Source organism: Pelodiscus sinensis, chromosome 3 (genome assembly GCF_049634645.1).
Source record: "Pelodiscus sinensis isolate JC-2024 chromosome 3, ASM4963464v1, whole genome shotgun sequence".
Taxonomy (NCBI): Eukaryota; Metazoa; Chordata; order Testudines; family Trionychidae; genus Pelodiscus; species Pelodiscus sinensis.
The window spans coordinates 118,033,573-118,046,365 of NC_134713.1; the positions used below are offsets into that span (position 1 = coordinate 118,033,573).

Sequence of the window (12,793 nt, forward strand, 5' to 3'; positions counted from 1 at the left end):
GGCAAGGGTGGGGGACAGCTCAGTGCCCCCCAAAATGCTGGCACCTCAGGCAGAAGCGATGGGGCTGTGCTGCAGGAACTGCTCTGTGTCTCCCCACTACCCCACCCCCTGTCCGCAGTGCTACCTAAGGTTCAAGCAGCCACCACTGCTGCTGCAGTAGTGGCAGCAGCAACAGCCAGGAGCCCTGGGCTCTTTTGAATTACTGGGCCCTGGGGCAGTTGCCCCATTTTCCCCATGAGCAGGCTCGACAGAGTGGTCCTAGTCCATGACTAGGGCTCCTAAGTGCTACGGTAATACACATAAAAATGAAATGTAGTAATTTAAACTTATTTTCACAAATTGAAAACTGAGCATTTATTTTATTAAAGAAACTTTACTAGATGTTTTTCAATTTAACTTAATACTTTTGAAATATAAGTACAAAACACAATGAAATATACTTTGCTAACATCTACAAAAGAATCTAAAGAACAATGCACTTCCATCATTTACATGATTCAGTTTCACAATAAAATAGGAGAGCTTATTTTAATATTTACAATACTGAGAGAGGACTCTTGTGCTGCCCTTTGTTGCAACTGGCTCATTTGGAATAATATCTAATCCCCTGCTCCTATGGTTGGACCTTCCTGGGCAGATCTTTGTGTCTGGCACAGATCCAGACTGAAGTCAATGGGGCACTGCAGGAATGCACAGGCCCACACATGTGTATCTAGTTGCAGGAACAGGACCTAACACCTTAAAGTAAGCAAGCATTTGCTTTTTCATCTTTAAATTTGTTCATCTTTAATCTGTCTTAAAATTCTACTTTCCAACCTTATGCACTTTATCAAAAAGAGATCTGCCATGGTTTATACATAAAGATCTGCTTCCACCCTTGCGTGTGTTCATAGAGTCGGTGGAAGCAGCATACACATCCAAGGCACATTTTGACCCAATATTTGGGTTTTATCTTCAGCAGAAGATTTGGTCAACTCATGGTAGTTACTGAGAACCCTCAAGGATATGAATCTATTAGCCTGGATAGCAAGGGCATTAGGATATTAACAGACCTAATCTTCTAGTGAAGACAAGCAGCTGGCATACTTTAAAGCTTATATCTATTCCACCATCCCAAATTACTGACATTTGGGATTTGCTCATGTTAATAATTTAACTACTTGGACCCCCACATCATTTCCATGTTGTGGGCTGGCATGTCCTATGTATGATTGTCTCAAGGTATACAGCATATTGACGGATTATATACACATTTTAAATTGTACAAAACAAAGTCACATCCTAACAAATAATAAATATTGATCAGAGTGCAGTATTGAACTAAAATAAATTAGAAAGAACCATTAGGTATTGACTTTCTTCTCTCATTTGGGGCTTGGGCCATAGACTATTAATGTCAACTGAAGTCTTTCCATTAGCTTTCAAGGGCTTTGGCTTGGGCCCTCTACTAGATAAAAACTATTTGAAAGGCAGGAGTTTAGTTAGCCTAAAAGTTGCTTATTGGCTATACGATCAAACAATGAAACTTGCCTTAAAAAGGCGGTATTGTCAGTAAAGATGACTAGAGCAACATTTTATATTGCATTTATTATGCAGGAAAAAAGTTCTTGCTGATTGTCTTCATCATTTAATTCAGGCACAAGGAAATAAGCATACAGTTGTGCATAAAACTGTTAACTACCAGCATACCACATATTCCCAAGACAAATATACGTTAGTGCGCAGTTTTCAAAATGTCACTTATTAGCTAAATTTGTATAGGTGTGATGATGATTCAAACTATGCACTTAATAAAACTTCTTTCACTTCAGCTAAGCTCGCCAGCAAATTGTTAACGGGCTATTGACAAAAAGTAGCCTTTTTTTTATATTATTTTTAAAAAAGGCTGACACAAAACTCTCAAGATAGGTGTAAAACAAAACCCCAGCTCCAGATACACCCAGAACATTAAGAACTGTGGCATTTCAGGATTAAAAAAATATTTATTTATAAAAGGAAGAGCAGTGGATACTGCTATATGAGAATTGCACTCATAAGGTAGATATGCTGCTAATGATATGCTGTCATACTGGAAGAAGTATAGTTCAGTTGCTTTACATAAAAAGCAGTGCAGTTTTTTTGTTTGTAATTCACTTTGTCTCTTTTTTCCCCCCACCTCAAGACTTCACTGTGGATTCAGTATTAAAAGTAACTAAATAGCTAGAAAGTCTTTATCTTAAACAAAAGGCTGGGTTTACATGGAAGGTGGTGTGACAGGAGTCCATGTGGATGCCAGCCTAGCGTGGGCAGCGGTATCATACTGGCTGTCAGAAATGTCTGTGGGTGTGCCTGTGTCATACAGCGGAGATCCCGAGGAGGAGGCAGTGACAGAGTGAGGAAGGGGTGGGTAGTGCGCAGTAGAGCCTCGCAAAAACTGGGAGCTCAGTCCATTGGCCATCCCACCTGACTGAGACACGGGTGTGATAGTGCTGTTATTCACAGACCACAAGTTGGGATACTGACTGCAAGAAAGAAGAAGGATAGATAATACGGACCATTAATTAACCCAGTTTTTCCACAGTCAGCAATGCAGTTTTATGCCTCAAAAAGCACATTCTAGGTGTTCTGATTCAGATACTTTAAGCATAGTGATAAACTTAAGGAAGGTTTGTGCTACTTCAGTACACTAGCGAAATCTCAGGCACTTAGACTGTGGATCACACTGATATGCTGCAGCCGGCATGCCGTGAGGATAAGGATCTAACCAAATCTTCCCAGCTCTCACTTTATAACTCTATTCCCCCCACCACACACCTATTAAAAAGTTCTTTACCTAGGACCAGAAATAAAAAAGTTGATGGGTGAGAAAAATTTAAAACGAGGAAAAATTTAGCTTTTCCATTTATTATTTAGCACTTACGCAGCAATTTTCACCTGTAGATCCCAAAGCACTTTACATTATCTCTTGTTATTCCCATTTTACAAATGGGCCACCAAGGGTGAAGTGATTTGTCCAAGGTTACATGGTAATTCAATAGCAGAATGAAGAAGACAACCCAGGTCTCTCGACTCTCAATCCAGTGCTCTAGACTTTGCTGTCTTCCAAATGCAAAGACTTTTTTTGGGAGGGAGAAGAAGTGCTCGGGAGTATTGCTATTTCAATAGATTTATGTTCAGTAAAAATAAGTATCTTGTATTAGTAATATATACTATATATTTTAATAGATAAATGTTAACTTGTATATTTAATAAATAAGTGCATTTTCCACAACTCATATATATTAGCAGGATATTTAGGCTCCAGCTCTGAACTGCAAATTGTTTGAAAAAAATAGAGGGCCCAACCCCTGATCCCACTTAAGTCAATAGCAAAATGCCATCCAACTCCTCAGTAACTTCTAATTTAGGTGTCTAGGGATTGAGTACACATTCAACATCAGATAACTTTTTTCAATACGTCTGGCAATGTTTTATTAAAATAATAATAAGTCTAAAAAACTGATATAGGACATAGGTCCATGACCTGAGGATGGTTTTCTTTGAGCTCTCTTAAAAGCAACAAACAAGGGCTATTGTTTAAAGAGATACTGTTTACTTGATCTCTGATACTTATCTGAGTGCTATTTTACTTACTGTTATTTACTGTTACTACCAATAACACTAAAGATTTGCAGAACTGAAAGACAGGAAAACAATTGTTCCTTATTTTTCCATGAATTTGCTTTGTGTATTTGGCAGCACTAATCAGTTTCATTGTTTCTCCTGTTTTGTCAATCATTTTCAGTATTTATAAGGAATTTTTATATCAACATTGAGGACAAAAAAAGCACTAAAAAAGGAAAATATGACAATAAAGTCATGAACAGGCAGAGAGACTTAGACCCGGTCTACTCCTAAAATTTAGGTAATATATCACTCAGGGTATGTCTATACTGGAGAACTATTTTGGGATACCAGAGATATTCCGAAATAGCTACCCAGTGTCTACACAAGCTGCCCGTTATTTTGAAATATTTTTCAAAATAACAGGCGCACTATTTGGCATTCTGGTAACCCTCATTCCATGAGGGTTAAAGGATGTCTTGAAATAGCACACTATTTCGAAATTTGGGATTATGTAGATGCACCAAATTTCAAATTTCAAAATAAATTTGAAATAAGATATGCAATTTGCATAGCGCAAATTGCGTATCTTATTTTGAGTTTAGGGTGCTGTGTAAACACACCTTCAGGGGTGTAAAAAATTCACACTCTTGACAGACGTAGTTAAGCAGACAAAAGCTCCAATATAGAAACCACTAGGTTAACAGAAGAATTATTCTGTTGGCCTAGCTACTGTCTCTCAGGCAGATGGGTTTACTATAGTAATGGGAAAACCCCTTCCATCACTGTAGTGAGAGTCTATACATTAGCCCTTGTAGTGCAGACATAGCATCAAAGACAAGTGTAGTACCTAAACTCTTTGCTTTAAAATTAACTAGATTGCAAGCTGACACTGAAAAAAAAAGGAGAGAACCACTCACTTAAACCCTCCTCCCTCCCCCAATATATTGTAATTTGTGAAGATTTGGGGGCTGCATTGCAAAGGGACTGAATCCTACCTGGAGCTGGTAGATGTGCCAGTGCTGTGACTCATAGGCAGCATACTAGCGTGGGGGGGAACTCCTAGACTGGACCAGTTGTCATGGGATTGGAGCATGGAAAGGCAGGCTGAGGAATTATCAGCATAGGCTGCTGTGAAAAAAAAAAAAAACCCAAGCACTTAAACAGATAAGCAGTTAAAGTGAAGCACAGTTCTCATTTTCAATTCAGAATAAAGGCAGTAATGACACATATTTACCCGTTGGGTCAATCTGTCTATTTTATTGGGGCTGATGAGTGGCTGGTGGGCCAGCCTGCTATACAAGGTGCCCAAAGTTCAATTGAGAGTATATTTCACTTCCTACCTCAAGTAATTCCTTGCTGCAAAATGCTCCGTCTCTGATGGGAGTGAATTATGTAGCTCTGTGGTAACTATGGGGTTGAACTAGCAGAGGCTATGCCAGCTCGCCCTTCACAACCAGAGAAGGTGACTGTGTGGTATGAATTTAACTGGAGGAGAAAAATCCATAATGGGGGTTGGAGGAAGAAGCAGGGCACACAGAAAAGTCAATTATTTTTATGGTGTATTTTATTTTAATTTGCAAAACCTATGCAAAGGTTTAAGAGGCAACAAAAATCAACTACATGCAACTGTTCAACTTTAACACGCTTGATAGAGTTACGTATTGTAAGCAGTGTCTGTGTCTAGAACAATTTGATAACCACTATGCCATCTAGCTTCATAATATTTTATAAAATGTAAAATATTAAGCTTTTATAAAAAAGGAAGACCATTCAGTAGCCATTATTGGTCAGGACAGAAAACCCCAGAGCAAGTCTTAGGTGCATAGTCAGTTAAATATCCCTTTCTTTCTTCTCATTGAAGAGCAGTTGGATAGACATACTGTACCCAGTTCTGCCATCCTTACTTATTTTGAGGAGTACTTTATTGCACATGTAGTTTTGCTGGCTTCCAGGGGACTATACACTAATTAAGATGTTCTTCAATGTGAGTAATGGTGGCAGAATAGGCTCTCATTTATTTACTTACATAAATTAATGCCACTTGACTCCACTACCTAACTAGAATTCTATTTCTTCAATTCATGGCCATATCTTTAAGATGCTTCTTCCTCAAATTCTTTATATACAGGCAGTCCCCGGGTTACGTACAAGATAGGGACTGTAGGTTTGTTCTGAAGTTGAATTTGTATGTAAGTCGGAACTGGTACATACTGTAGGGGAAACTCTAGCCAAACATTTCTCCAGAGCTCAGTTTTATTCTCCCACACCTCACTTCCCTCAGTCCTTTATTCTCAAGCTGAGGTGTCTGCTGAGAAAAGCCGCTCCGCGTCTCCCTGGTCTGTTGGGGGGGGGGGGGCGCTAGCTTCGCGTCTCCCTGGTCTGCTGGGGGGAAGCAGCTAGTGCGGGGTTGCCTCACCCCGTTTGTAAGTAGGGATCCGATGTAAGTCGGATCCATGTAACCCGGGGACTGCCTGTACATACATATCCTCGTCACTTAAACCAAAGGTCCCCAAACTTCTTCTATCAAGCCCATCCTCTTCAGTAACAGAATAAGTCTGCGCCCATCCTAGCCCACGAGCAGAGTCACAGCCAGGAGCGAAGAACAGGAGTTGGCAGCTAGGAGCAGGGGCCACAGGAGGGGCCAGAATCTGGGCTCGGTGGCACTCCCTCCCCAACTTCTTGTGAGGGCTGGCACAGGCCCAACCGTGGCCCCCCAGACATTCTTCCATGACCCCCCCATAGCAGCACGCCCCACAGTTTGTCAATTGACAAACACTGCCCGAGTAAACTAAGCTATTCTAGGCTAAAAGTCATTAAACTATCCTTCATGTCAAGATTCCTGTTCCACAGAAGGACACAGGGACAGTGTTAGCACAATACTGCCTAAAAGCCTAACATTGGATAGAGTATTACACAGTCTTACCTTTTCATTATTAAGATATTACAAAAATGTATTTACTTTTTGTTATGGCCTTTCAGTCACTGTCACCAGCTCTCAGCACAAACTGGGTTAGATATTAATCTCAGTTCCAATGAATTACTCCAGATTTACACGGAAGCAATTGATCAGAATATAGACTACAAGTTTAATTTCCCTCTTTAAATAGCCGCAGAGTAATAAAGACTTACTTGGGGAATTGTTTCTATGGACATATGGATTGGGGTAAGGGGCAGAACGGTGATTCCTTAGAGATGAGAACCTTTCACAGCTGTGAGCAGAAGACAGAGATAGAGGTGCTCCAAACTGAGTGTGCGGATTGGCAGGGGGGCACAGAGTACCAGTTCCAGGAATAAGCCAACCACCTACTGTGAGAAAGAGAGGACATTTCATCACATGGATACATAATGTCACAGGATAATCTGTGAATATTATGGTCCCTTTGAACACTAAAACTCAGAAGTTAGGGCTGGTCACAAATTTACCAAACAACGTTTTTCCAACAGAAAATACAAATTGTCAAAAGTAAATATTTGGAGGAAACATGCCGCCTTCTACAAAAATTCATTTTGCAAGAAAAATTGAGTACAAAAAAGGCAATTTTATAAGGGCAAATAACCACCTTTTCTCCCAGCACTGTTGAATGACATTCGGTATGGCATCTCCTTGCCCTTTACAATAGATGCTGTATAATAATTTACATTTTTAAAAAATATTTTACCTGTATTACTAATTACATCTTAGATTATTAGACCTGAAATATCTTAAAACTTTGCGTTGTTTATGTTATCTGCCTACTTAATGCATATCACTCACTTATTGGACAGTAAAACCAGAACGATTAATTTAATCTTTTGTTTACAGTTTCTCTTTTTGGTTTTGTGCTTGGGAGTCCAATACTGATATGGGATGCTTTAATCCAAAAGAAAATGTTTTTTTTTATAATTCTATTCTCATTACAACTTGTAAAAGCCTTTTATTCAAGTTGTGTCCCTAAATGTTTTGACAATGTCATTTTAGAACAAAATTGAATTTAAAATTCTAAGACATTTTAGCCATCTTGAAACAAAATAATTTTAAAATTGGTGCCTCCAATTTTTAGTGTGCTTTAAAAATAAATTAAATCAACCAGTGAGGTTTTTTTTTTTTTTTTTTTTTTGTCTACATTAAAGCATAGCTGCAGCAGCTCTTTTAAAGTATGGCCATGGCACGAGCACTGGGGAGAGAGAAATCTCTCAGCACCCTATGTAAACCATCTCCACAAGAGGAGTAGGTAATAGCACTAGGAGCGTGGCTCCCGGCACTGTAGCCTGGTTCACATTAGTGCTTTAGAGCACTGTAACTTGCTTTGTTTGAGGAGGGGTGTTTTTTCAGACCCTTAAGCCAAAAAGTTACAGCACTATAAAGAGCCAGTGTAGACTTGGCCTTTGACTGGAAGGGACTTGGAGAAGTCTTCTAGTCCAGTCCCCTACACTCAAGGCAGGACTAAGTATGATCTTCTAGAAGATCATACTTAAGCTATAGTGAGAGTTAACATATGCCCGCAAACAACACTAGTGTCTAAATTTTACTCAGCTACAACATATCACTAAATTGTATTGAAAGGAAATACAAGAGAAGCTGAGAAGAAAGAGAAAGTATTTTTAAGTTATATACTTGAGTGAAATTAAACATACATTGTGAATACCCAGACTGCTGATTGTCTCCAACTTCATCCATCATATCTTTGTGATCACTTCTGTCAAATAAGTCACATTTTATTAAAGAAAAGTATTTGAAAGAAATGTGCTTTCACAAATATGTAATTTTTCTGCAAACTTTGTTAACGGTGTTTAGTGAAGAATTCTCACCTTTCTTTTGCATCAAGGAAAGCCTTTGCAAATGGATTGTATTTAATTTTTAAAGCTGTGATCTAAAAACAACAACAAAAACCTTATTTTGCAAGTGTTACTACTCATTATCACACAAAATTTAGGATCGGACCCTGCTTCTCTAAAGTTAGTGGGATTGTACCATTGATTTCAGTAGCAGTAGGATTAAGGCCATAGCATGGACTTGTGTAAAGTAACTAAACAGCATCTGAACATCTCAAAATGTTATCAGTAGACATTAATTATTCTGACTACAAAATTTAAAGATATCCAGTCACTGCCTAAATTGCCTGGTTTTATTATCCTATTAAGGAAACACATAACCAATAATAGTTAGATTGACTAGAATGAACAACAAAACTCAAAAAAGATAATAAGATCAGTTACTTAAGAGTTTAAATGTGAGTTATCTGAAAACTAGTCAGTTTTAAAAATGACATTTCCAATTAATATATTATTATTTCATATCCTTTAGAATGGTGAATTTATTCTTACTGATTTTCTAACACCAGTAGTTAACTTTGATAAATTCCAAAGAATCTTTATACTTATACTTCTAACAAAGAAAGTAACAATATATAGGAAACGGGGAGTTAGTGTTACAGTATTTCTACTGGATTTTATATTTAAATTTCAATCAAACTCACTTCATATGCAATTTAAAATGAAACACAGAGAACTGAAAAAAATGTTACATAAACATTTTGCTCTAGTATCTTTTGCTTTGCTAATTCAGAGCATGTAATCATATGTAGGTTTCTTTCCCACTTTGGGCATACCTCCTCATTCTGATATGCTGTCACAGCTATAAACTGGGTCTCTGGGAAGGAATGGCTGGTTATCATACGCTGAGGGCCACCAACTCTCACTATATGAATCCTAGGCTCATACTTGTGCAAGGAGTTCAACATGATCTGTAAATATATGGTAGCACAGAGAAGCATTGTCACAGTGGAATGCACATACCTACAGTTATCAAGCACTTTTTTATTTTAAAAAGTTAACTTTTGATATTTCTAGTGGGGGAGAGGGAAGTCCAGGGACACTAGTAAATTCTAAAAGTGTAGCCTGACAAAAGATGATAAAAGTAAGGCATCTAAATTATCTGCCTAAATATTATATTTGGCAGGGCTGACTATTTCTATAAAGATACTGCCATAGACAGATAGGCAGATATGCACTTTGGCTCTGTCCACACTGCAGAGCTATTTCAGGATAGCTCTAGTATCTCGAAATAGCTATTCCACGTTTTTAAAATGCGCCCATTATTTTGAAATATATTTTGAAATAATGGGCGTGCTATTCCAGCATCTCTGTAATCCTCGTTCCATGAGGGTTAAGGGATTTGTTGAAATAGCACTTTATTTATTAGTGCCAAATTTCACTATCTTGAAATAGCTTATTTTGAGGTAAGGGTGCTGTGTAGACACACCCTTTGGATCTTCAAATAATTCAAGCCTGAAGTATCTATTTTAAAAAGTCCCCAAAGAATCTATGATCTGCTTGGAAAGCTCATCATCTTAGTTAATTTGTCTAAAACTATAGCTAGTACTGACTACAAAACTAAGTGGCAACAATTGAAGAATAGCTTTTAATATAAGGTAGGGATCAAAAGAAATCTAGTTTCCCTTTCTTGGTAAACTCTAAGGCAAACTCCTTGTCTTCCTTTACAGGTAGGTAAATAGGTCTGAGTTTTTAATTCTTGCTCCTAAAAAGCAACCGATTCTGTGCTATTTACAAAAAAATAAATAAACTCCTTTATCGAGTATCTCTGTATTTCCCACAGGTGAGGACAGCCCTCCTCACCCCCACCCCCACCCCCCGTTTTAGAGGGGCAGCTTTCCAAATGTGTCCCAAATGTACAGGAAATTCTGGGTAGGTTTAACTGGAGGTTTAAACAGCAGTTACGTTTTTGAGGCTGCGCTGCTTGTTGGAGGGAAAGGCTTGGGGAAAGTTTTCTTCCAGCCCAGACTTAGCTACACCCTGGCTTTGGTGCCAGGCTAAACAAGAGGGTCTCCTCCCCTCCCTTGCCCACTGCTCACGCTTAGTGCTAACCTCCAGCCCCGGAGGCCGAGGCAAAGAGGCTCTGCCCCCACAGCGCCCCCCGGAGCGCGGGGCAGGGGCAGCTTGCGGGGCGCCCCCCTCCGGGGCTCTCGCCCTAGCACAGTCCCGGGGCGGCCACTCACCTGCCCCCCTCCATTGAGCTTGTTGGTGAGTTTGACTTTGCTGAAGGAAACCGGCGCCTTCATCCAGTGCGCGCCGAAGTTGGGCGAGTCCGGGTGAATGTAGACGCAGCTCGGGGCCTGCGGCTCGGGTTTGCCCCCGGGCACCCACTCGCCGTTCACGTATTTCCAGCGGTGGTTGTCGGCGGCCACGAAGTCCAGCAGGAAGGAGTACATGGCGTTGGGGTCCAGGCCGGACACGCTCACCTTCAGCACCGGGAACATGCGCCTGGGGGAGAGAGCAGGGCCAGGGAGAGGCGCATTGTCCGGGGGAAAGTGCTCCGGGGCAGCCGGGCCGGGGAGCGGAGGGGGAGGGCAGGCTGGGGAGATCCTGGGGCCGCGGGCAGATGAGCCCTGAGCCCCGCTCCGCTATTTCCCAGGATCTTCCGGGCAGCCGCGTTAGCGTCTCGCCTGCCTCTCCCAGCCAGGCCTGGCCCTTGACCTTTCTCTGTCTAGGCCCGGTGCAACGAAGCAGCCGGATCCCACAACCTCCCGCCCCCACCAGCAGCGCACAGGGGCGTCCGAGGCTCCTTTGTCCGGCTCGGTGCGATCGCACGCTGACACCGCCTTTCGCTCGGGGCTGCAGACCCCTGCGCTCGGGCCACGCTGTGCGGAGGGGAAGGGCCGCCCGCTGCACTCGGGGGAGGGTAACCCCGGCAGCATCGGAGGCGGGGGGGGGGGGGGCAGTAGCGGAAGATCTAGGAACTGGGATCTCCCGCCACATTACGGGGAGGTGCTCCCCAGCAGGACAGGGTGGGAGGGGGCAGGGCAGGCTACAGCAAAAAGGGAGAACTCAAAACCGCCTGAGGGATCCCCAGCAGCATGAGATTAGAGGGTCTCCAGCAGCTGAGGGGTGGGGGGGGGGGGCAGGAGCCGATAGAGCCCAACATAATAGGGCAGCGGGGGGTCCATCAGTTAGGAGGGGGACATGGGGAGAAGACTTGCTGGGATCTTCAGCACCAGTGGCCGAGCACTCGTTGGGGTCTGTGTCCAGCAGCAGCGGGAGCTGGGCAGGCGGCACCGGGGCTGCCAGCCACAGCTGTGTCCCTACCTGCCGTTCTTGGTCACGATCATCTCGTTGGTGAGCTCCTTGAAGCGCAGCCACAGCTCATTCTCCTCCAGGGTGACTCGCAGCTCCCGCTCCGTGGGGTCTCCCTTCTCGCTGCCAGCCTGCAGCTCGTTTTCCACCGCGCTCAGGAGATGGTCCACCCGGTACTGCAAGCTCTTGCCGGAGCTCTCCGTGCCGGGAGAACTCATCCTCTCGCCTCCTCCCCGCCCCCCGCCCCCCCACACGCCACTTACTGCCCGGGAGCCACCTCCAGCCTCAGCTCTGGCTCCAGCCCCTGGAAGAACGTATCGGAGGCGACTCCGCACCGCGGGAGAGGGGGACCCCGAAGCTCCTGGGAGGGGGCCCCTGGCTGCTTACAATGGGAAGGATCCAGGCTGGTTGCAAGGTGGTGGCAGAAGGGTTAATCCACTTGACCTCTTTGGTCAGCACGACTGGAACTGGCCAAGGGGGAACCAATTATACCCCCCCAATAAATATCCCCTGGTGACATCACAATGCCTGTGGGGGGGGTCCCCTGATTGGAGGAGAGCCCCTTTGATGTGTCCGGCTGCCCCAGCGGATTGGCTCCCTGCGGCCATATCAGAACAGTGCCCGGGGAAGCCTGTGATGTTAATTGCGGCCAGTGGGATTAAACACGGCTATTTTATGTAAATCTGCCCCCAAATGTTTGCACCTCTATCAAAGCCGCCGGGGCTGGGGATGCAGCAGCCTAGGAGGAAATGGCCCATCTCAGCAACAGCCCCATAACCTGTGTGCAGCATCCTCCTGCCTTCTCAGCAGCAGTCTTTATAGGTACATTGACATGCCGCTCGCAACACAGAGCAGCAAAGCCTAAAGGTTTTATTTTAGACACCAGCCAATCCTAGAAAGGAGACACCCCTAGCGCGACTTATTATTTAGGTTGTATTTACAGCCCCCCAACCCCCCGTTGAAAAGTCTCAGAGGGGTATCCATATCAGTCTGTAACTGAAAACAACTTTTTTAAAAAACCCGAATAGTCTTACTGCACTTTAGGAACTAATAAAACATGTAGATGATATCAAGAGCTTGGAGGTATTTGCAATGTATTTCTGTGAGATATTTAAAGCCTCACCATCTAAAAACAACT

At 42.8% G+C, this 12,793-nt stretch overlaps 1 protein-coding gene across 5 annotated transcripts; it reads right to left on the reverse strand.

The window, feature by feature from the left end:
- Positions 1-269: 269 nt before the first annotated feature.
- Positions 270-12,164, reverse strand: TBXT (T-box transcription factor T). 5 transcript variants are annotated; one of them, XM_025179491.2, is made up of 8 exons: positions 11,668-12,163; positions 10,581-10,845; positions 9,174-9,308; positions 8,374-8,435; positions 8,200-8,258; positions 6,715-6,891; positions 4,581-4,713; positions 272-2,501 (listed from the first exon to the last, which is right to left on the reverse strand). In XM_025179491.2, exons 1-8 carry the CDS (start codon positions 11,871-11,873, stop codon positions 2,234-2,236), a joined length of 1,305 nt encoding a protein of 434 aa, XP_025035276.1. In that variant the 5' UTR covers positions 11,874-12,163; the 3' UTR covers positions 272-2,233. The 5 variants fall into 5 exon arrangements, with proteins under 5 accessions (XP_075780727.1, XP_025035276.1, XP_006139172.1 ...); XM_006139110.3 differs by having other exon boundaries at positions 273-2,501; positions 8,200-8,261; positions 11,668-12,162; XM_006139112.4 differs by lacking the exon at positions 272-2,501 and adding an exon at positions 2,868-3,132 and having other exon boundaries at positions 8,200-8,261; positions 11,668-12,164.
- Positions 12,165-12,793: the final 629 nt, after the last annotated feature.

What these genes read in the sequence shown, in the direction of transcription:
- TBXT (XM_006139110.3), bottom strand. Translation starts at nt 11,873, where the DNA reads ATGAGTTCTCCCGGCACGGAGAGCTCCGGCAAGAGCTTGCAGTACCGG. An exon ending in ATCGTGACCAAGAACGGCAG is followed by an intron (nt 10,846 to 11,667) that starts GTAGGGACACAG and finishes TCTCTCCCCCAG; the next exon opens with GCGCATGTTCCCGGTGCTGA. An exon ending in GCAGTCTGGGTATTCACAAT is followed by an intron (nt 6,892 to 8,199) that starts GTATGTTTAATT and finishes TCTTTCTCACAG; the next exon opens with TAGGTGGTTGGCTTATTCCT.